Here is a 25,743-nt window from a genome sequence, read left to right as displayed (position 1 = left end):
AATACTGAATATTGACAACAAAAACCGAAGAGAATTAATGAGAAAAAAATGAAAGCTCATGAAAAAACTCTTTAGTACAAGTAAAAAGAGCAATATTCTGAGACCTTGAACTTATTCTTTTTTAATTTTTTTTATTAAAACATAATTGATTGTACATATCTGTGGGGTACTGCATTGAATATCAATACCTGCGTGCAATATGTGATGCTCAAATCAGGATAATTAGTATATTCAACATTAAATAATGTTGTCATTTTTTGTGGCTCTTTACAATTTCTCACTAACGCCTTTACCCCCCTTCTCACCTCTGGTAACCTCAGTTGAAGATAACAAATTCTTCTGAATAAGATTCCGTTCTAGAAGCTAGAGATTATAGAAAATGCCTGTTTCTTCAGCTCAGTAATATTCACTATATATATAGATAGATAGATAGATAGATAGATATATACACACACACACACACACACACACACACACACATATGCGTACTAGTGTCTGTGTGTGTACATTAGTAGAAACATTAGTAGGCTAAGAAACATTAGTAGATTATAAGAAGAGACTAACCTAGAAAATATCGGTTGAATCATGTATAAAACCCCAGATTCAGTACAGTGCCTCATTTGAACCCGTAAGTGGAAGTTTTGATACCAACAGAGGGAAAAAAACTCAATAAGTGGTATTAGGGAAACTCAATAACTAGCATTGACAAATATTCCCTAAGCAAAATGAGAAAAACTCAAGTCACAAAAATGAGAACAAAGAAAAAGAATTGAATAAAAGATCTTCGAGTTTAACCCGTAAATAATAGGTTCTGAAATTTTTTACAGAACATGAAAGACTTAGTAATAAAAGGTAAAATATAATCCATTGATTTTTTTTGTAATGAGGATTTTAAAATTTGAATTATAAAGAAATTTATTTTGGGGGACATACATGCCAAAAAAAGGCTAACTTTAAGACAAAAAATAAAATTGGACTCAGTTTTCTCTGTGATAATGGAGAGTTTTCAAGGAAAAGGGTTGTAACAGGATTTTTAAAATAATAATGACAATAAAAGGTAACCTCCCAATTTATTAAATGGTTTTACTGTTTTCTGTTAAAATAATATTTGGTTTTGCCACATAGTCTTTGGCATGTAAGTAGTTTTCTTCTTACTGTTTTACTTCAAAAATATAAGGATTTTAAATTTTATCAAACAACTGTTTACCATCTACTGATAAAATCATAATTTTTCTCCACTTATTTGTTTTTGTGCCAGATTCTATTCATTGATTTCCAGACTTGAGCCTGTATTAATTTCCTCCTTCTTTGGTTTATTGGGTTGCTCTTTTTCTAATGAAGACTGACTTTTTCTTTTCATCTTTCTTTTTTAAGAATGAAGACATATTAAGCTATAAATTTTTCCAAGTCAAGTTTACACAGCGTCCCGTAGGTTTGAAAGAATCATTCTTTCTTTTTCTTACTAAATAATATGAAAGTTCAATTTTTATTTCTTCTATGATCCTGCACCAATTTGATTGAGGAAAGTCAAAAAAGAGAAAAGGAGCACGATTCAGGTCACCATCTTCCTAAAACCTGTATGTGAATATCTAAATGTTACATTTTCACAGTGTAGTTTGATCTTAATAAAATCATGGAATTTCAGCTTGGAAGATATCCCAGAACCATGTAATGCATCAGTTGTCTTCTCTCTAAAATCCCTAACAAATGGTTTTCTGGCTCGTCTTGTGATGTATGTGTCTGTGTAGTATATTAGATGATACAGTGTTTTGTTATGGTATTTTCCTGTTTACAATTCTATTCTTTCCCCAAACTACAAGAAGCTCAGGGTATTTGGAATTCATTATTCTATTTCTTTGTTATATTTAGCATTAATATCCTTCCTTGTAATTACTACCTTTAATACTTGTTTTGCCTTCTGGAGCCACAATGAATAAATTCAGTTCCTTTTCCACTCAACAGCTTTTCAAATATTTAAACATAGTTAGCCACCTTTCCTCCCAAAGGCTTTCTTCTCTAGACCAAACATTCTCGTGTAATTCAACTATTTTCATATAGGGTCATTGTCTTGAGAATTTGTGCCATCCTAGTTTCCTTTATCTGTATGTATCGCAGTTGGTTAAAATCCTTCTAAAATTGCACTGACACATACTAAATATTTTCAGTGATGTCTCTGAGGTGAAAGTCCAATGGAATTATAACCTTTTTTAAAAAGACACTTTATTTAATGCCAACTAAGGGTTTATTAGCTTCGTGGTGTTGTATCACACTCATGGCTTATATTGAGCTTGCAATTGACAAAAACACCTAAGGATTTCTTACACCATTATCTGGTAAGACATACAATGTGGTTTATACTCTAGACTTTAATTGGTCATATTGTTGCCTTGATTCATTTGTAAAATCAAAATAATATTAATACTAACTCATAGGATTTTTAAGACAATTAAATATTTTGACATATGGAAAGCTCTGAGAACAGTGGCTGATAAATGCTAAGCATACAGTAAATGTTAACTGTTAACTTTATTATCATTAATTATTATTATTATCATCATCCTTTTTGACATCATTGTCAAATATTTGTACAAGCTAATCTCTACCATGAAGAACTTTAGAAAAATCATTATAATCCAATAAGTTCAATTATAATAATAAAAATATCAACTGCATGGGAAGGACTTATTTATAAAGAGAGAATTTACTTCCTTTGACTACATGTCACGTATGGCCATTCTCAAACACACAGAATACAAAAATGCCTAAACTGTGTTGTGTCAGTCAGGATCCAGTCAAGAAACTGGGAACAAAAATCACACCTGTAATTTTAACAGAGAAATTTAATATGAAGAATTATTAACTAGTAAAACGTGGTTAAATACTTTAAAAGGGTAAGAAACTGCAAAGAATATTGGAATAGAAAGTGCAGGGAAGGGCCGGCCCGGTGGCGTACTGGATAGTGCGCCGCTTGGGAAGCACGGCGGCGCTCCCGCCCGAGGGTTCGAATCCCACATACAGACCGGTTCCCGCTCACTGGCTGAGCGAGGCACGGGAGCGACGCCGAGGGTTGCAATCCCGTTGCCGGTCCCCGGTCCGGTACGATGGCAACACTGAGGGTTGCGATCCGTTGCCGGACACGGAAAAAAGACAAAAAGACAAAAAAAAAAAAAGAAAGTGCAGGGAACACACTATCTCTATAGCAGAGGAAGAGGACCCAAGGAAGGAATAAACATGAAGAGTTCCTCTCTCCAGGGCTGATATTCAGATCTCATGGGAAAGGGTGTGGCTGCAGCCTACTGGCTGGCAAAGGAGTTTTGGGAATGTTGGTGGATGGGAGGTGATGAGCAGGAACCTCCTGCTGAGTTGCCAACGATCATCAGTGGGTCTCCAACATGCTGCTGGTAGCTGTGTCAAAGGAGCAAGAAGAAAAGCACATGGGAACCTGAAAAAAGAAGCTCCTTCCTCTTTTATGCCTTGCAGTTTTCCTCCAGTGCCCTGTTCTAACAAACCCTAACATTATGCCAACTAGAAAAGGAGAAATGTTTGCAGGACCCAGCCCCATCATCACAAAGCAAGGGCAAAAAAATTGTGGATTTAGGGCTGAGATGCAATAAATTGATAAACAGCAGAAAGGTCTAACCTAACATGGCAATTGTGATCGTCTAAAAATTCTAATGTTAATATTCAGATGTTTGAAAATTCAAATGTAAACATTTTCTTTTCCTACAAAAAGTAAATATAGCAGAAAGTTCCACATAAGAGTAACATTTAATTCAAAAAATATCTACTGGGTGATTACAAACACCTTGCCTTTTCAGAGCTCATGATCTAATGAGACAGACTCATAAATGGCCAAATACCATAAAAAATGTTTTCATAGAAGTGTAGAAGTATGCGAAAGAATGAGTCCTGCACATTAATGACTAAATTCAGTTAAAACAAAAGATGAATAATACTCTGGAGGTTTTTGACATGAGACCTCCTGGAATATTTTACTCTGAAAACTTTAATATCAAGAAGTTCAGATAAATTAGATTAAGTTCAAAGAAGAAAGACAGGAATGATTAACAAAATGGAAAGATTGGCTTGTGAGGGGAAAGGCTAACAGAAATAAATCTATATAGATTAACTAAGTGACAAGAAAAGCAGAGAGCTGACAAGCATGAGTTAGACTTAAATATAAAAAGACTATAATCAAAGAGTAGCACTGTAAGTGGAACTTAGTTTAATTCAACGAACTTTGTAATTGGGGAAGATGTGGAGCTTGAGTTAGGCCTTAAGAATGGATGTATTTCCAACAGATAGAAGACACAACATGTGTCAATGGATGGGAGGATGGGAGCATAATAGGAAACTTTCTGTTGAACAATCAATTGAGCTCGTGCCAAAGATTGTGTAGAGGTACAAGAATGTCTCTGTCGGAGAGCAATGAGTTTTCTGTACCAAAACGGTGCCAGGCAGAGTAGGTGCTGTGAAATGCCAAAGGATTAAAAGAGTAATTGAATGATAGTGAAAGAATGTTGGAGGAAGGAGCTACATTTTGGAGAGCCTTGAATGTTGAAGAGTCTGTAAGTTGCCTCGTAGGCCTTGGGGAGTAATTGAAGTGTTTGTTGTTATTTTTATTTTTCGATAATTTGTAAAAAGAAATGCTTTCAAGCCATTTACAGCATATATGATGGGTAGGAGATGTGGAGATACTTAGGATCATGAGGAACACCAGTTTAGGGACAATTTCACTGGTCCAAGTAAGATTGTATAACTCTTCAAAATAGCTAGATTTTTGGTTCTTCTGCTTTTACATTTGTAGTTCTCTTAGCAGGTGTGTCATGCTGCTTGTGAAAAATAAATCTTCATTCTCATTGCAGCTTTATAAAGTAAGCATCAATTGAAGAGAAATATTCATTCTAGCCCAGAAGACAGAAGTGAAAACTAAATTCAATTCTGGAATTACATATTTAAATACCGTTCCTAACAGAATACAGCAATACTTTCAAAATCAGAATCCCTGTGTTAACTTTGCTAGAAGAGAGAAAAATAATTCTGTGCTTTTTCCCTCCTCTTCCTCTCTTCTTTCCAAAATTCACTCTTCATACATCTTATCACTGATCTATCAGTTAAAGTAATCATCTTTTAAATGCGTGAGACAGAAAGGTTGACTCACAGCAAGTGAAAGATCAGAACTCTTAAATGGGTTGGATGTATCATTTTAACCTTTTTAACTTCTTAGCTACTTTCCCTTCCTGAAGGTAACAGATCCTGATCCACAATTCACCAGGAACTCTATGAATGTGTCATAATCTTTTAGATTCCCCTTCACCTTCTCCCCCATTTGAAAGATGCTGGGGAGTAAATTGAATACTTTGCCATATAATAGACTAAATGGCTTATTTCACTGTTTTTGGTATATATGTGTATATGGATCCACTATGCACACACACAAAAGTAAATTTACAGATTTATCTGTATTCCCTAAAATGAAAATAGACATATTTTTTCCCACATATTATCTCGGCAAAGTTTATAATTATGTTCAACTGTAGACACGCTGACAGTTGGAAACCTACAGCAAATTAGAAACAGGATCCTACAGACACATCTGAGGATAATTCTGATTTCACCTTAACCATGTGGAAATGTGCTCTGGAAATTCAGACAGTTGGCCCATATCTTCTGCAATCATAACTTCCAGAACTAACCATAATATGCTGAAAAATAGCTGTACTAAAGAGAGAGAATAATCTTCGTAACACTACTCTCCATACTTGTTTCATGCTTTTCTGCCACCAGTTTTCTTGATCACCCAGAAGGACCTACCTTTTGAACATTCACTGTTCAAATTCTTACCCTATTTTACAAGGTCCAATTCAAATGTCATCTCTTTCACCAAGCCTGGGTTGATCCTTGTGTCCCACCCACACCATCCTATTTTTTCTGCCCATAAGATCTCGTAGCGGTTTTTATTTCTATTTTGACAGTTATTAAATTCTGCTTCAAATTATGGTCTTATGTGTATTTGTCTAATCCCTTCTACTTAGATTGATATTCCTTGTGATTAGAAGCCATGTGCTCCTGATGTTGATATCTACAACTTCCAGTATTACACCTGATTTACATAAGTACTCAGCAGCTGATTATTCAATTTAATTTAGGGAGCCACGTATAGTAATTGAGAAAGCTCTAGTAGTAGTTATTATTGGCAGGATGTCTGCTAAAAAAAAATTAAAATGCTCCCTGCTTGTGCGAGGGAGCTTATTAATATTCTTCAGATTATATTTTAATAAAGTTCTGTGAGGAAAAATAAAAAGAAATACTTTGTGTATTAGTCTGCTCATATGAAACTGACTTTATGATTTCAAAGGGATTAGATTAAATTGATTGCATACATTGTAAAACCCAATTACTTGTGTTTTCTTCATCTATAAATGAAAAGTTTAAATGAAATTCCAGGCAAGTTACTTGGTCCTTATTTAATCATTGGTAAGAAAAGAAAGAGTGTGGGTGTAGGATTCTAAACAATTACTTTAGCAATTCTGATTTCCTATTAAATTTTGAAGGAATCTGAGCAATTAGAATTAAAGGTACAACAAGTAGAATAAAAATCATAAAAGTGTAATAGATTTTAAAATAAACAATATTAAATCTTTATGTGTGTTAGGTATTGAAAACCATCATTTTCTTTTCTAGAAAGTGGAGGACTTGCCAGCTCACTGACCATGCCGTAAAACAACAAAAGCCTTACCATTTCCTGGATTTAGTTTCCTCCTGGATAGTGCCCTAAACATCTAATTTATTATCATTTTTCTTTCAGTGGCCTAAGAGCCGGACTGTCATACTAAACTATTGAAATAGAAGTTGCAAAGATTCTTCTTTTAAAAGCCAAAATAAATTAGCCCATAAGCATAACAGCACCACTTCCTTCCAGTTTATGAGGGGAAAAAGCAGGGGAGACGGAGGGCCGGGATCTTTCTTAACTGAAAGACAAACATTTCCTAGCAATACAATGCTAGGATACATAAAATATCTTACAAATCTGAATATGACTCCTAGAAATGCCATCTTTTGACAGCCGGTTTCAAATGGGGGTTCATACAGAAAGGAAAAAAAAAGGAATTTTATGAAAAAGAGAAAATATGGGGAGGGATAAAAGACAAAAAAGGACTAAAGAGGGAAGCAGAAACCCTGGGGGAAGCGTAACTGACATGAATCAAACTTGCACTGGGGTGATCTTTTCATTTCCTTGAATCTCTTCCTCTTTCTTCGAAATTTGTCTTGATTTTACAGCTTATGACCTGAGTCAACTACTGCCATGGTATTTCTGCTAAAAGCTCAAACCATTAAGACAAAAGCAGCCTTGGCATGATTACCAAGACAGGTCGGTTTGCACATTTCATTTCATCTTGAACTTTGACAAGTAAAATTGAGTTCCTGATGGCAGGCAGTGGGACTTGGGGATCAAAGAGTTCAGGATATTTAGCTGCCACTGGTTCTTGTAAATACATCTTAGCAGCCAGGAGTGAACAAAAATAAGTAGGCTGGACATGATAATTAGAGCAATAACTGATAAAAATAAAAATAAGTTCTTTTTGTGTGTGTGCACTTTTAAATTTCCATAAGTATGTGAAATTACTGAAGTACTTTCTAAAGGTACAAGACACATGAGTGGAATCATTGCTGCCATCCATATTAATAGCACCTGCATTAATTGGTCAGTGTGTCATATTTTCTTCTTTCAGTTAAACTGTGTTGTCCAAGATTACAATATTCAAAAAGTCTCAAAACAATTATAAAAACAATTTAACCACATATTCTGTCTCTGGGCTTATTTGGTTACATCTGAAAATACTGAAAATTTTCATCATATAAAAATGATTGGCCCATCAATCAATAGCTATTTAAAGCATCTGGTATGTCTTGCACCCCGTCTGGAAGCTAGCAAATGTTCAAATATTTCTATTAGAATGAGTAACCACTCAACATTATTTTCTTGTGATGATGATGAGGATGACTGATATTTTTAAATTTCTGATTGCTAGATACCACCTGAAAAATAAAACTGAGAAACAAAGATCTAAAGGGTGCGTGGGATTCAAAGAGCTTGCAAAGAGAGAGAGAATAGACATAAATATTAACATAAATTTACACATCTTTAATTAAATGTTCCCATCATCTTGATCATAAACCTTAAAACTGCTCACCTGAACACCTCAGATGAAAATAAAATTATACGTACTAAAACATTAAGATTATTAAGCTTATTTAAATTAGCAAATGTCTGGAGAAACATAATGCAGTAGGAAAAAAAATCACAGACCTTGGATTCAAAGAAACCTGTATTTAAATCTCATCCCTATGAATACTGATAAAAACGTTCATTGAGTGACTACGATGTGATAAAAGTTATGCTCAGTAAGGTGTTTCTGATAGAATCCCATTTTGCAGGTGAAGTTCAGGAAGATTAAACAGACAGTTCAATGTCATATCTAGCAAGTGGCAAGCTGGGGTCCACACTCAGAACTATCTGGTTTTGAACTTTGTCTCCTATCCACATCTGACCTTGCTGTGTTACTGTCTCCTCCTCCCTTAACCTCTGAGTCCTAGAATTCACAGCATCAGCCTTCCTTCCAGCTCTACGCTTACCTCTAAACAAGATCTCACCTTTTTGATAGTTTTATTAATATCAGAGTTCTCACAACTCCCAAGCTTATTTCCCTCCTTTTGGGGTGCCCCTCAGTTAGGCAGTATACAATTACCCCTGAAAGTGTTTCTTGACAATATCACAAGTTTTCAAATGCTATCATGTCCAAAACTAATCTCAAGATCTTCTTCTAGAGCCTCTTCCTCCCAATCTTCCCCAACTCAACAAACGATGATAGAATCTCCCAGTTTCTCAAGCCAAAACAGTGTGGTAAGTTCTGTTGAGTTTACCTCCAAAACTTGAATCTGGCTCTAACTTTCTATCTTTTCTGTCACTTGAGAGCCTAGGACACTGTTACTTCTTGTCTGAGTGATGACAGTGTCCCTGGACTGATCTTCTTACTTCATTGAATCTGTCCAATTCTTTCCTGACTTGTGCCTTCCTTACTGTTCCTATTGGTTCCTTTTCTTCCCTGACCCTTGGTAGAAGCTTTATTGTCCTTCAAACCTCCAGTTACATGTCACCTCCTCAGAAAGTCCAGCCCTCACCGATCTCCCTTGATAGTTCTCCCTCCTGCTTTTGTCTACGTTATTTATTTCCTTCTGAGTATTTTCTGTTTTAAATTATTTGTTTGCTTATTAACTTATTTTCTGTCTACACCACTGTCAAAGAAAAATTGCACCAGGAAAGTTAAACAGGCAAAGAAGACTTTATTCAAGACTATTTCAAGAGGGGACAGAGATCAAACTCAACTCCACTGAAACAAAAGTCAGGAGAGTTTTGAAGAGCTGGGGCGAGTTAGTGGAAATGGGGGGAGGCGTCAATGTGATTAGGGCATCTGTGTTTGCTAATTGCTGCTTATTTAAGTTAGGCTACTACACGGTGACTGGGAGATATCTTTCTTGATAATTACATTTCAAAGGGATGTCTCCCAGATCCTTAAGAAACACATTTCTGAGCTGTAAAACTGGCAAGAGTCTGGAAGAAGATTTATATCTCAAACGACTAGTTAAAGAATTTACAATTGCACCTTTCCTAAAGTGAATGTTGTAAGAACGGGGAAGTCAGGAAGAAGCTTGTCTAAAGTTTAGTCAAGGGCCGGCCCGGTGGCGCACTGCTACAGTGCGCCGCTTGAGAGCGCGGCGGCGCTCCCGCCGAGGGTTCGGATCCCACATACAGACCGGTTCCCGCTCACTGGCTGAGCGAGGTGCGGGCGCAGCACTGAGGGTTGCGATCCCGTTGCCGGTCCAGTCCGGTACGGGCGTGACACTGAGGGTTGCGATCCATTGCCGGACACGAAAAAAGACAAAAAAAGGAAAAAAATTTTTAAAAATTAAAAAGTTTAGTCAAGCTGAGGGAAATGTTAAGGTCATCTTGATCACCACTAGACTGTCACATTCATGCAGAAAAAGAAACTATTTTACTTATACACTTAGTGTATAAGTGCCTAGTACAGTCCCTGACACACATATTCTTAATCAAATTTTGGTGAATGAACCTATGAATGACTATGCTATTCTGTAATACTTACCTGTGTTATCTCAGGTATTTATCATCTTTAGACCTCGGTGTCCTGTAAAATTGGGAGAATACCATTCGTATTATAGGTCGTTAGGCTTAAATAGGATTATGAATAGGGTTTCGATAATTAGAACATTTCCCTTCCCAGATACCATGTTTTATAAACAAAGTCTATACAAAGTTCTTAAAATAACACACTGTTTTCATTTTCTTTTTTTTCTTTTTTTTTTGCTTTGATGATTGGGAATCTCATTTGTGTTATCTAAACATGAATGCTACTATACATTTGTCTTCTACCAACATACTCTTATTTATGATCAAACACAAGATATGTAAGAGTAGCATAACTTTAAACTTGAGACTTCCCAGTGAAAGTGTTTGGCAAGTGTCACCATATGCCTTGTTATCTGCAGAAGTAAGTGAATCGCAATGAAAGAAGCACATGCACTGCTGCACCAGGAAGGTTTTGAAGTGACATTTATGCCTTAGGGTTTGGTGGTAGCCAATAATCTGTCTTTAAAATCTTTCAACTCAATGTCGTAGTTGTATCTACACCCGCAATAAAAAGTAAAGCATAAGCCATTACTACTTTGATAATCTGTGACTGTTAGACAAAAGTAGCTATTTTAGCTCTTACTCTTTAGGCAATAGTCTTATTGTCCTCCTTAGTTTGCAGAGATGGATACAGTATTGCTCTGGCCAGATAATGCTTGGTCTTCCATCAGGCACTTACATGGAGCAGGTTCCCACTTCATACTTCAGTACTTGAACTCAAACACCATGTGTTCCAATAGACAGTGCTGGAGGCAGAACTAACCCTCATAGGCTAGGTAGGCTACATCGTCTCCCCTGTATGTAAGGATGGTGAGGACATACAAATACATTTATCCCTAAAAAAGGGAATAACAAGCCTTTCTTAATATGGTTCTTTCAGTTTTCCTAACATAAGAGTAGGTACAAAGTAAAAAACTTTTAAATTGATTAAACTGATTTGGAAATATAAAATTACTCCTACAATATGTGGAGCTTCCTTAAAAAGTTAAACATAGAACTACCACATAACCCAACAATTCCATTTCCAGGTATATACCCAAAAGAGAAAAAGCAGGAACTCAAGATACTCTCACACCAATCCTCACTGCAGCATTATCCACAATAGCCAAAATTTGGAAACAGTTTAAATGTCTATCGACAGACAAATAAAAAAAACAAAAGGTGGTAAGTGTGTGTATACACACACACGTGCATGCACACACACACACACACACACACACACACACACACCCCAGTGGAATAGTATTATTCAGCCTTAAAAAGAAACGAAATTCAGATACATGCTACAACATGGATGAAGCTTGAAAATATGCTAAGTGAAATAAGCCAGACACAAAAGGACGAATATTGTATGATTACATGACTATATGATTTTTATTTGTATTAATGATAGTATGATTTATGAACTACCTAAAATAGGCAAATTCATAGAGATGGAAAGTAGAATAGAGTTACTAGGGTAGGGTGGGGGGGGGGATGGAGAACTATTGTTTAATGAGTATAATGTTTCTGTTTAAAATGTTGAAAAATTTTCTAAATGGATAGTGGTGATGTTTGCACAACTTTATGAAAGTATTAAATGCCATTGAATTATATACTTAAAAATGATTAAAATGGTAAATTTGATGATATGTATATTTTATCACAACAAAAAATAAATAAATAAGCATTTAAAAAATTACTCCCCTGTAATGCAAATACTCTATTCATCATAAGATTAAGATTTTCTCCAGGTTGGGGAGAGTTGCAAGGTGTTATGAAGAGCTCCAGATGTGGATTCAGAAGATTTCTTCTCAACTCTCAGCCCTGTCACTTACTAGGATCAAGCCTGTTAGGTCTTTGCACTTTAGTTTCTTCTAGGTATGCCATCCAATAGGGTTGTTTTGATGACAAAAATTAAAATCCATATAAAGTGCTTTGTAAACTCAAACAACTATGCAAGTGGATGGAAGCACTTTTATTGCATATTTCTTTGGGGAACTTAGTAATAATAATCTTGTGTCTGAAATGCATTTATTAATTCCTATTTAAATTCCGTAAAATATTAAGTTATTGCTGGTAAGAGCCAAGGGTTGTTTTGGTTTGTTTGTTTTCTCTGTTTTAAAGTATTGAATCACAGTTTTTAGAATGAAAAAAAATGCTAAATTTCTGAGGAAACCATATTTCTATTTACCATTCCCATAATGAATGGGTCATTAAACCTTTCCATTTACCTTATTTCAATACCTTTTGTTCATTGTTTAGTCTCATTGTACATACCTTAAGAAGAAGGGCTAACTATAGTATCTTAGAAAGAAGGAACAACTATATTACATCTTGTTTGGGGGGAAAAAGGTCTTTAACTATCATAAATGAATATCAAAATTAATGTGAAATGCCAACTAACTTTTTGTTTTCCTCCTTAGTGGTTATGTCTTTGACTATGATTACTACAGAGATGATTTCTACAACCGGTATGTGAATTTTTCATCCTTGTTTCCCTGTGATTTAAACTATCTTTTAACTATTTAGTGCATTTCATTCACAGGTGCTCTTGACAGCTGTTTAAAATAATATTTTTATAGCTAAAAATAAAATACTTACTCCCAGTAAAATATAATATAGACAGATTTTCCTATTTTCATTATATTTACTGAAGTATAATGGAGTTTTAGTACTTTGGAGATGGGTAAGCCTAAAATTTGGTTCCTAATATTCACATAAAATTTGTGAATATTTGTGAAAACACCTGAAAACAGATATTTTCAAGGTCTGTTGTTGACTTAGAATTCTTCAAGACTGAGAGTTTTGTAAACTCAGAAAATTACTCCAACCTTCTAAAATATATCTGCTTTCATGACACATTGAAAAAGCTATATTGATTTAGATTCATTAAAATTTATAGAATTTTTCTGGTTTGCATGATAGTTTAGGGCCATAATAGTGACCACACAAGATGAAAACATGTAAGGTGTTGTTAACAATCAACAGAAAAAAATAGGATTGTCCCAATCCTGACCTTTAAAATTTTTGTCAGAACATTAAAAACCCTTTTATTCTTTGCTCTGTGAATACAAAGGGAACTATAGTAAAGCTAGTGGTTATTTAGGACACTGTAATTTTAAAAAAACAATGAGACTTAATGTGTTTTATTTCTTTGCAAAAACGAACTTATCAAGCGTAGTTTGAACAGTGCAAACCTTCTTATCATGTACAGCTTACTGTATGGAGCAAGTTATCTGTTACATGCCTAGGTAAACTGTCATACTCATTTCTGAGGCTGGATCACCTTCACCATTTTACCAGTGTTGTGAACTATCTCTGAGAGTCCCCTCAATGTGTAGTTCTTTTGCCAGCATCACTACCTCCACATCTTCATCCCTTTTCATCACATCACATGCACTTGCCTCATTTATATCAATAAGTTTGCCTTTACTAAGGTCCTCAGGCTCCATATCTAGGGTCTCTCGAAAGGAAAAAGTGTTAATATCTCTATGTTCAGCTATTTTTCTATAATTTCATTTACATTTAATTTGAGTTTCACTTCCATTGTTAACATTCTTTAATTCTTTGCTGCTCTTTCATTTTATCTTTTTTTAAAAAATTTATTTAATTTGGGCTGGCCCGGTGGCGCACTGCTACAGTGCGCCGCTTGGGAGCGTGGTGGTGCTCCCGCCGAGGGTTCGGATCCCACATGCAGACTGGTTCCCGCTCACTGGCTGAGCGAGGTGCAGGCGCAACACCGAGGGTTGCGATCCCGTTGCCGGTCCCGGTCCAGTACGGGAGCAACACTGAGGGTTGCGATCCATCACCGGACATGAAAAAAGACAAAAAGGAAAAAAAATTAAAAAATAAAAATTTATTTAATTTGTTTATTTGTTTGGTTTTGGCGGCTGGCCTGTAGGGGGATTCTAGGCCTTGACCTTGATGTTACAAGGTGGCACTCTAACCGACTGAGCTAATGGGTCAGCCCTGCACTTTCATCTTTGTTGACGAATTCTCTCTTTTGATTATCCAGTTTTATATAATGCCACGTGGGAGACAAGGAGGCATTGTGATTACACGATTGCTGGCTGTGCATGAACCGAATAGCAGATGAACAGTGACCAATCAATCACTGACACACTTTGAAAGAAGTGATGTGATTGGTCACTGGTCAGGATATGCATTTGTTATTTACATAGTCATTTGTGAAAAAGCTAGAAGCAAAGTTTGGACTTATGAGATTACTTATGGTTTATATGTTGTGGTGAACTGTAATTCATGGATAATGGAGACCTGCAAAGTGAGGACCAACTGTAGGTAGATAGAGAGATCATTGGACCTAAGGAATGAGGTAAATATCCTTTAAGCTTTAAAGTACTATTCAAACAAAAAATCCTGAAGTACAAAAATGCAAACTTGAGAAACAAGTTTTCCAAAGACATTTTTAAAGAGGGAAGAAACTTTGTGATTCTTGAAAGGGTCTTGCTCTCTCTGCTCCAGCCTCATGGGTTCTTTCTCAGTTCCACAAAAACACCATGTTCCTTACTGCCTCAGGTCCTTTCTGTGTTATTCCATCTCGTCAGACCTCTTCTCCACCACCTCTTTCACTTGAGTTCATCCTTCAGATCTCAGCACGAACATCGCACACAGATTAAATCAGGATCCCCTGTTCTTCTCTCACTGCCCAGCCCTGTTCCTTCACAGCACTGCCCCTAATTTGAATTGCTGTGTTTCTTTCTCTAGTGATCGTATTTGATTCATGTCTGCCTTCCTTCCTCCATGAGGGCAGCAATGATGTTCAGTTTTGCTTATCTTTGTATCTTCGGGGACTATCAGTAAGCCTTCAACATAGTGGATATTCAGTTTGTATTATTAATTCATCTCCTTAGATTTAGAGACATAGTCATTTTCCCAAGGTCTCGCAGCTAATTAGTAACAGAACTACAATCATAACCTAGGCATCAGTTTAAATTCAATAACCAACTGTGTGAATATGCAAAACACAGGGGTAGCGATACCAGTCTATGGCATTAAATTAAAGGATACAACCTTGCCTACGTGGGAATCAGACCCACAACTGTACCTCATCACTACTACTATATGTTCAAACTACCAAGTTAAGCAACTTATTTCACTAATTATCCATTTATAACAAAAATTAATCTTAAGAATGATTTTCTCAAATCATCTTACAATTTCTACAAAATATATTTTATTTTAAATATGAAATTGCTTTTAATAACTTGTTCTAAAAGTGATGTGAACATCTGCCAGCAATAAAATAATCTCATTTACTATAAGAAAAGATGACAGTCTTTATACTATTTGAAAATTTTAGCTTTTCACAAACTCTTCTACAGCTTTTTTCTTTGGGGTGTAGAACACATAACTGCTATGAGTAAAATTTTCAATTAATATACATTGTCTTGTAGTCTGTCAATATGAAATTGTTTTAGCATATTCTCTTAATTGTTTTCTGTCATTTGACTTCCTTACACATATAAAGAATTTCTATCCAAAATGGAATTTTGCTCCAGAAGATAGGAGACCCAAGTTCTGGTAACTAGGCTTGTAACTTGGGGAAGTCAGATTTTCAGTTTCCTCATTTTTAAAAGGAAACCAAGATCTTCATTTTATTCTTTATAAGTGATAGGTCAATAAAATCATTAGATAGATAGATGGATAGATCAATGGATAGATCAATCTTACTTGCCAAAGAGCAAGAGCCTTAAATAGTCAAATAATTATAGAGCCTGTAGCTTTCAAATAACTCTTCATTATACAAAAAAGCTAACTTTTAACAATTTTAAAAATCATTTATTTGTTTTATATACAATCTGTTTGGCTTATAAATGTGCAATAGATCAGTTTGTTTGTTTTAGTAACAGACTGTCCAAGCAGTCTGTGCTCTCATTAGTTTATTTTCCATTTTTTTTTTCACTTGGCTAAGAAAGACATAAGCATCTGCCACTAGTGGATATACTCAAGAGTTCCCTCTAAACATAGAACACCATGAAAGAAAAACAGAATAGAGAGGCCAGACCAGATAGCTAGTTTACAGTCACTGCAGTTTTATTCATAGTAACTATTTCCCATAAGCTACACTCTGCTTGTATTTATAGTTAAAGCTTTTTCTCTGTTTAGTAGGGTGCAAACTTGGGCAGGTTATTTAATATCACAAAACCTTGTTATCTGTTAGATGAGCATGAAATTAATTTCTAACTCATAAAGTTATTTTGAGAATTAAATGAGGTAACATATGTATAATGACCAGCATTATGCCTGGTGTATTTTTAATGCTTAATAATGTTAGCTACTAGTAACATTTAATGGTAACCATCAACAATGATCTTATACTGATATTCATATGTTGGTAAGCTGAGAAATAAACTGGTTGGTAAGCTGTCCTTCCATAATAATTCATTATAACATCTCTGGATTATTCTCTTTTTATTATTTTCCCTCCTCCCACTCCCCAGAACATTCCAGCTGCAGCAGAACACACCTGCAGAGAGAGCACTCAGCTGTTTGTTAACGCCGTGCTGCTTTGTTTAGATCAGGAAAACAGAAATCACACTAGTTATGTTCAACAGGGATAACTGCATGTAAAAACTTGCTAACTAGGTGTTAAGGAACTAAAAAAGCAAAAAGAAACTATGGTATAATGGAGTTAGCAACTGCAGGAAGCAGTTACAATCTCTAGGGCTGGAGAAACTAAGGAAGAAGTTGGGATTATCATAATTTACTGTAGAGAAAGGGCCTAGCAGAGATGAAACTGAGCAGGAGGTTCTGCTAGGCTGGTGCTGCTGTATCTGAGACCACAGGGGAATCTGCGGAGCTGGCACCCAAACCTCTGAAGAGGGGACAGGGACTAGATGGTGCTGGGATATTTGAGAGAGTTTGAAGAGGCTGTCCTCCAAGTACTGGAAAATTATTCAAACAGGATTCTGTGGAATCAATTGTTGCCAGGGTAAAGAAGAAGGTTGGGGTGATGCTGACAAGAGCCTGAAGCCAAAACAAAAACAGGAAGCAAAACAAGAAGCCAGTTCCTTTTTCCTAGTGTAGTCTTGCAGTTTCCCTGTCAGGTCCTGTATTGGCTGAGCTAAGCAGGGAGCCAATTGGCCCCCCATAAAAATGTGTTTTGCAGTCCCAACCCCAGCTGTGCCTAAGGGTCTGAAGCTGAGAAACAATGTAAATGACATATATCCACACCATATTGTCATCCTATTTCTTTCAGGTTTGAGTATTCTAATCTAACTGGAGGTTTTCACCCCTTAGTTTTAGCTTAGAGAACTCTTTACACAAAATTCCATCTGATTGTGATTTCTTTAAGTGTCTATCCATGGTTTCAGGGATCATGAAGAGTATTACTACATAGTAGACTTGAGTCTATTTTAGCTATTCTAAACTTTTATCTTTTTTATATTACACAAAGGATTGCCCAATAATTTATACCAATAATTTATAGCATTCAGTGGCATTTTAAAGGGTCAAGTATGACTCAAAATGCAAGACATTGTATGTTATTAAAACTAAACATAAATATTTATACTCTCCCAAGAAAAGTATAAGTATACCTAAAATTATATTAAATCCCTGCAAAGAATATTTTCAGTTTCTGAGATATTAGCAATTTAAATCCAACCTTTTTTTTCAATAATATCAGGAAGAACAATGAACAGTTTATTATCTCCAACGAGAAGTAAACTTTTGTTAATAGAGAAGAAGAAATGCCAGAGGTGCTTGACCATATAGAAATCACATATACATTTTAAATGACTTGACATGGGCATTGTTCAATTCTGGAACCATTTTGACCTTGTGTTAATGAACCAAAGAGAAGCTACTAGAGTTGCAGTTAATGAAACAGCTCTAAGTCAAGTTACAGTTGTTTCAGATCATTGATTATAGAGCACTATATATATTCATGAGTATTGGAAAACATATTAGCAAGAAGCAATGTCTGTTATACAAATTTAAATGGTCATCTTGTAAAATGGTATTTCACTTAAAACGTTTGGAAATAACAGCATGGTACAGTTGACAAAAGTTATGAGTTGGGGTCAGAAGACATGAAATTTAGGCCTAGATGCACAAGTGTTAGCTGTTTAAAATTGGGTAGGTTACCTCTTCTGTTTTTTTGCCATTTTCCTTCATGGGCAAAATGGCTTAATAATATTGACCTTACACAATTATAAGAATTAAATAAGAAAATCATCTTAGTGATTTATAACCTCATAATGCCAGACTGAATGCATTAACTTTTTAATTAACTGAAGCTATATACAAAATATAGCAGATAGCAATGTTGGGCAAAATATAAAGATTATAGGGGCCGGCCCGGTGGCGCACTGCTACAGTGCGCCGCTTGGGAGCGTGGTGGCGCTCCCGCTGAGGGTTCGGATCCCACATACAGACCGGCCGCTCACTGGCTGAGCGAGGTACGGGTACAACACCGAGGGTTGCGATCCCGTTGCCGGTCCCAGTCCGGTACGGGCGCGACACTGAGGGTTGTGATCCGTTGCCGGTCATGAAAAAAGACAAAAAAAGGAAAAAAAAATATAAAGATTATATTAAAGTCAAAATATTGCAAAAGAGATCATTCATGATTGCAATCAACTTGCCTTTAAAAATGTGTTCAAGAAGTATTTGCACATGATCCAGAGGGAAAACTACACAGAAAAAAATTGGAAAGTTAATGACAAAAAAGAGCAATAGAAATTTTTCATTTACTGTTCTCAGGTGGAGCATGCCTTTTAAAATTATCTTTTTACTCAGTTGTAACCAAAACCTTATTTGAAGTAAGGGTTGAAATTATAGACAGATTTTATGAATTTTGAGCAAATCAAACAATATAGGAAACAAATACGCTACTAGCCTAGAAGAATCATTCATGTGGATTTCAAATGTATTCCTTTTTACAAATGAATAGTCACCTTAAGTTGGTTTTATAGACTGTATGTCTGTCAGAAGTTAAGCATGCTGAAATGGAGGGCTCGAGGTTGAATCAAGACACGAGGCAATATCTTCTTTGTTTCTCTGGTGATTGATCTTTATATACCTGCCAAAAGATCCTGGTGAGAACATGACCTTGAACTTGTTCTCAGGTTTTACTTTTGGCTATCCTGGTGATGTAGCCCCCTAGTCTAGATCATATATTTTGTTAGCGTTAACTACATAGTGACTATAAGTTTTGATTTATAAGTAGGGAAAATAAACAACTATTTTTATAAGGGTAATTTAGAAGAAAACAGGTAATTACCAGAAATTTCTTGAAATTACTGTTAACCTAAAATGAAAATTTAGTATTCAATGACAAAATGCAATACACATGCTACATTTTAAGATTTTTTTTCTTATATTCAAAATCACATTAGGTGACAGCAAAAAATAAGCATTAAGTCAAAAGTCCAACAATCAGTGACACTGTAATGACTTATTAGAATGTGGTGTTATCTACTCGAGAAAATGCACTTCAGCAATTAAAATAAACACTAACAAGAGCATTTAGTGGGCTTGAGAAATGTTTTTAATATAAACCAAAGAGAACTAGCTAGAATACATGACTGTACATTATATTTTCAATTATGTGAAAAATATGGATACTTACTGAAAAAAGATTACAGAATTCTAGTAGTTTTAGGGTGTGAGACTGAGAGTCACTAGAGTTTTATCTATGTCTTTTTTTCCCAAAACATTACTTTATTATTATTAAAGCTTAATAATAACAAGCTCTTTATTTTAAAAAATAAAAAAGTGCTTTATTTTAAAAAGCACTCAAAATTATATTCATTTTTTATGTTAATATGCCATTAAATTACCTTTGTCCAAAAAGCACTTATTTTTTAAGGACAATGGATAAAATTAAATATCCTGTTCTTCTTAGATATAAGTTATGTCTATTTTATCAAGTAAATTAATATTAAAATTAATAAGACCTGTTTAAGCTTTTGCTAAGTAATAAAATTACATGTCTCATATATTTAAAGCAAACAAAAATCCAAACAAGAAAAGGATACCTGAAAAGTAGAAATGTTTATTAAATAAAACAAATTAAATCCTCAAATTTTTTTCATGAGCTGCATTTATTAAAATCTGACTGCATTTATTTGATTTACTACTTGAGTGTAGCTTTCTTAGACTTTTCACTGTAGAATGGACCTTGAAGAAAGGAGAATTATGTTTGGCTTCATTATAAACCATTATCTATTTGATGGGTAAGTATTAGGGGAAAAATTATTCTAAACAAGCAATATTAGGAAAAATGAAGGAATGTTAAAGGAAAGCAGAGAAAATATAATTCTAAAAGTAGAAGGAACAAAAAAATAAGAGGAAGGAAGGAATTTAAATAAAGCTTGTAATTGACCTTTGAGATTTGAATTCCGTTTAATTCTGTTTGGTAGCCGTCTTTGTTGTCAGTCTGTAATCTTAAATGGACTATTTTCTTAGTCTCAACACTATTTGCCAATCTAATACTTTGCAAAGGCAAAATTTTTGGACTTGCTGTAGACACAGATCTGATGAGAAGGCCAGTGCTTGTCTCCTTGGATTACCTCTCACCTACTTGCTACTGCGTGTAGACGACCCCCACGTCCCATCTTCCTGCCCGCTCTTCCTGTTCTTGTCTTGTTAAGTTTTAACACATTAGGACAATACCCAGTCTTCCTTTCTTTCATTTCTTAAAAACTCAAGGGTGCCCAATAATGATTAAGAAAGTTTCTATCTCCATTAAATGTTTTAAAGTAAAAACTATGCTCTCATGTGACATACTCAAACTTTTCTTCAGTTTTATTTTGTGAATTACATATTATATTAAAATACTTAAATTCTGATTCTGCCTATCTTTCTACCAGAGTGGAAGAAAGAATTGGTAAAATCTTAGCTGATTCCTCGGTAAGAAAACAGTCACTTCCCTTTGAAGCAACACACCAAAATATTGAGAGAACAAGGGTCACTCCCATACGAATTTACACCAAAAGACAAAACACATACTAAGTATCTCACTAAAATGTATGTCCCATACTAAAAGCATGTCACAAGTACAATGAGCAAACGCAGCTCTCTTTTCTCAGCATAACATCAGCCCAGATCAACACTGGAGGCATTTGTACTCCTTGGCTGGGGGAAGCAATAGAAATATTGGTAAACATTTTGACCCCCTATAAATTATTAATGAAATACATTGTAATCAAAGTAGCAATGAGGTTTACTCGACCTGCATTTTCATTATAGCATTCTTACATTATTATAGATTGTGGTTGTGCTTTAGAGATTTTCTTAACCATATTTATAGATTAGCTTATTTAATGAACCTATTAAATTACACTTTTGTGTCCTGGGGAAGTGGTCCCTCCAAAAGAGTTTGCCTTTCATCTCAAGTGGAGACTTCTACCCTGGAATAGATCAATTGTCATATATTCTTTTCCTTCAATAATTTACAGTGTTGTAGCTCATGCAAAGTTCCTTTGTATTTTAGTTCACTGACTTAAGGTGCTCTGTGAATTCAACTTATAAATAACTAATATAGACCTTGTTTTGTGATTGAAATTAGGGGCAGATTGAGTTGACCCTTTTGATTTTCAAGCCCCTAGCAGTGTGGATGATATTCATAACCCTTTTCAGCTTCATTCTGCCTAAACTCTTTGAAGTAAACTATAATGTGCTGACATCCATGACCTGTTCTTTGCCAGCAGTTCTTCAGCTCTAATGGACTTTGCTTATTCACAGAGGATGGCACCCCTCTTGAACTCTGTCTCATTTCGTTTCTTTTCTTTTCCAGACATCTCTCAGTTTTTCCCACGCATGTTCTAAATCATTTTTGAGCACTTTAGCTCTCTAATGTAGGAGGAGAAATACCTAGCACTAAAGAGATCTGCTTTAAATTTGATTTAAATAATGTCTTTTCCCTCATAGTATAATAGTTTTAAATGTCTCTGAATGAATATTTGGAAAGCAGTTTATGTTAATTTTTATTTTTAATTATATTTAAAAGATTATTTTCCAAAAAGACTATCACATTTTCATTTGTATGTGTAAACAAAATGTAATTTTATAATCTATTATAGGTTTTTAAAAATTTTCTTTCTGTTCTAGTTTTCTCATTTCTGACTTTTATATTGGATTATTTCTATTGACTGTTTTAAAGCAATTACAAGACTGTAATTCATATAGCGGTGCCACAATAAAATACATAACAATAATAATTCTAAGTCAATAATGCTATTTTCTTTATACATAATTACACATCTGGTTCACAGGTAAATAGTTTTAAAAATGAGTAAATGTATCCCAGTATTTTTTTCTCTGACATTTTATGCTTCTCAAATGTGCTGCCATGTAAAAATGTGTTTTATATGTGTATGCAGTATAAATAATAATATGAATCTTTTGAATCTATGATTACATATTTACATATTTATATAAATGAGTTAACATTCATACTTTTATTCTTTTTTCATTTGATGGAAATGCATTGATTGTGTTGAATATCATTTTTCAGTTTTTAGCAAAAGTAGGAGTTTTATTGATTTTTTTTTTTTGTTACAGAAATTTTCAATATCTAGTGATGCAAATATTTCAAGTCTCAATTTGTGTATCTAGCAAATGATCAGAATAATAAAAAGATATTCTGGTAAATATTTCCCACCAGTACTTTAGTCAACACAGTTCTGTCCTCGTGCTAATTCCATGTCATTCAAACTCAGTCACCTTTTTTCTACATTCAGAGAAGCCTTTAATTACTTAAGTCTTTAGAGAGAGGTATGGCACCATATGGATTTGTCTCTTATAGTTGTTTTCTTCAAGCTAGTTTTACTGTTTTCTCCTTCTGAGCTCTGTTTTCTGATAGGACAACATTTTTCTTTGCTTTGTTTCTGATTCTGCATGATCTTTTCCTCTTTTCAAACTAGTGTGCTAATAAGTATCTGACATGTAAGAGGAAGACTTCTATTTATAAGAAAGGTGAATCTGGTTATCCAAGCAAAGAAATATCTTTGGAAACAAAGGTCAGCAGAATTTCAACAAATTGTGTCGCACTGTTGGAGCAAATCTCCTTGTCTTTTCATGCCTTACGAATGTTTCATATTGGGGTCACATTCTAATGTCCAGAAAGCATTGAATGTATTAGCACCCTATTTCCCTGAAACAGGAAAATAGGTGAAAAATGAATCTGCTGATAAACACCTGGGTGTGAACGTTAGAGAACAACAAAAATTTGTTGAAATTTCCTACCAGGCCATTCTCTTGATCATTTCACACATTTGATAGATCACTTAGGCATCAAACCAACTCTCAGTCCTATTTGTGTTTTGCAAAGGTTGTTCGATTACCATGGGCGTGTGCCTCCACCTCCCCGTGCAGTAATTCCACTGAAGCGTCCCAGAGTGGCTGTCACGACAACTCGCAGGGGAAAAGGAGTCTTTTCCATGAAAGGGAGATCAAGATCTAATGTCAGTGGGTCTTCTTCATCAGGCTCTAAATGTAAGTAATGTTCTTTATTTTACTTCTCTTTAAGGAAGGGTGGGGTTAACTGTCATCGCATAAATGTCCGTACTAAATAAATTAATTGGATAATTATGGAGTGCCTGCTATGTACAAAGTATTAGTGAAACATCAAATGGATAAGAAATGGTCTTTGCTTTCCACCACACTACATTACAGTAGGGGAGACAGACACAAATATGACTAACAAAAATCCAGGACCAATTTGAAAAGCATTTTATCAGAGCAAATAACAATGTGCTTTTGGTCCACTTAGTTTGTGACATATTAAAGTCCTGAAATAGAACATGTTGCTTTTAATGAAGAAACAATTTTTTCTTCAAGACGGAGTGCATATACTATGTTTTCAAAGAAACATTATACAAAATTAGTGCATGTTTTGAATATTTGAGCATTAGGGTAATTAAGATAGGCAAACCATAGAGATGTTAAAAGCATAACTTACCATACTATTCTTAATTATTATGAGACATGCATCTAAAAGCATATTTAATATTATAAAGATAAAATAATATTTTCATAACTTCGCTAATTATTTACATAATTAATATTTGCATAACATCGTGAATTAGTAAAAAATAGAGGTACAAACTTTCTAACACTGCTAAATTTTTATATGGACCAATTCAGAAAAACCCTAGTTTGTTATTAGAATATTATTCCTAAAGAAAGGGTAACAAAATTTTCTGTATTCTTTGAGATTACATTCTAGCAGAGAGGAAACAAGACAACGACCTGATGTCTCATCAATATGGAAAAGAAGAAAGCTATAGAGAAAGTGGGAGCACTATATTTCACAGGATGGTCTATGACTGTCTGTGTGATGAGGTAACATTTGAGTGGAAACCTGAAGGAAGTGAGAGAGTGTGAGAGTGAGCTCTGAAGCTTTCACAGGCAGCACGTTCCGGGCACAGGGAATGGTCAGCGCTGAGACCTGCAGTTGGAATATTCAAGGAACAAGGAAGCTAGTGTGGTGGCAGCAGAATGAGGGAAGGAAAGCATGGCTGGAGACAAGATCCTAGAGGTAGAGGGAGGGCAAGTTTCCATGAAGGCTGGTAGCGCATTGTAGGGACTTTGTATTTACTCTGCATCCAGTCCTTTAAGACAAGTGAGACAAATACTGTTCTCTGAGTTTTATTGATGAGTAAACACAGAAGGTCATGTCGCCAGTAAATGGTAGAGCCAGAACTAGACCGCAGGTCTCATAATGCTCATACTTCTGTGCTATCTACTATAGAACACTGCCTTGTACCTTAGCACTATCAGAAATGCTAGGAAAGAATCATCATTGAAATACTTTATTTTTACATGAAAGTGTGCAAAAAATAGTTCAGGAAGCAGGAAGTTACTGATGCTTAAAGAAACTCTAAAGTTTGGTGTGCTCAGTTTTACTGAGAATTTGACTTAGCTAATAAAACCTCAATAGCAAACTAAATAGATTTACAGCTCTCTATGTGCTTATTTGTCCATTTATCTATCCATTCAGTGGACAGATAAATATAAATTCCATTGTGAGTCCTAGTGATAAAAGAAAATGAGTTTCTGCAGCAATCTCTAAACGGAGTCTTAACATACTCTAAGATTATTGTTAAATGTAAAAAAAGTTCTTGAATTTGGTTCTTGCTGTGGAAAATTGACTATTGAATTGCCTGCTAGGTTTATAGAAGACTTTTTTCCACCATTAGTAATATTAACTTCATTTCAAAGAGAAAAATATAAAGCATTGTTGGATTTTTTTGGCCTGTGGTCAGTTTTAAAGCAGTATTTATTAATGGAAAGATTATTGAAATTTTGGCTGGGAAAGTTCTACATTGTGTCTGAGCTTTGCAGGGCATTTAGCATGCCTGACCCCCAAATTCTAAATACCAGAAGCAGCCCTCAGTGTTTGTAACAGCTGCTAACATTTTTGAATGTTCCCTAAGGAGATGATACCACCCTAGTTTAGAACTACTGATACAGAAAAATAATTGACTTACCTTGTGATCGTTCTCTGGCAAGAGCAGCCATGTAGAAATTGGTTGATGTGTATTCCAGTGTTACTACAAAGAGTATTCATCTCCAGAGGTTAT

General features: G+C 35.0%; 1 protein-coding gene across 1 annotated transcript in view; it reads left to right on the top strand.

The window, feature by feature from the left end:
- RALYL (RALY RNA binding protein-like) overlaps positions 1 to 25,743 on the top strand; it is a 198,437-nt gene that overhangs the window by 105,437 nt on the left and 67,257 nt on the right. Inside the window, exons 4-5 of the mRNA XM_008582509.1 lie at positions 12,616 to 12,663; positions 23,490 to 23,653. Of these exons, the coding sequence (XP_008580731.1) occupies positions 12,616 to 12,663; positions 23,490 to 23,653 (212 nt within the window). The remainder of the gene's footprint in view (positions 1 to 12,615; positions 12,664 to 23,489; positions 23,654 to 25,743) is intronic.

The sequence above is a fragment of the Galeopterus variegatus genome, unplaced genomic scaffold (genome assembly GCF_000696425.1).
Source record: "Galeopterus variegatus unplaced genomic scaffold, G_variegatus-3.0.2 Scaffold2654, whole genome shotgun sequence".
Classification (NCBI taxonomy): Eukaryota; Metazoa; Chordata; class Mammalia; order Dermoptera; family Cynocephalidae; genus Galeopterus; species Galeopterus variegatus.
Note: the sequence above shows the minus strand (reverse complement) of the source record. Positions and strands in the feature narration are given on the sequence as shown.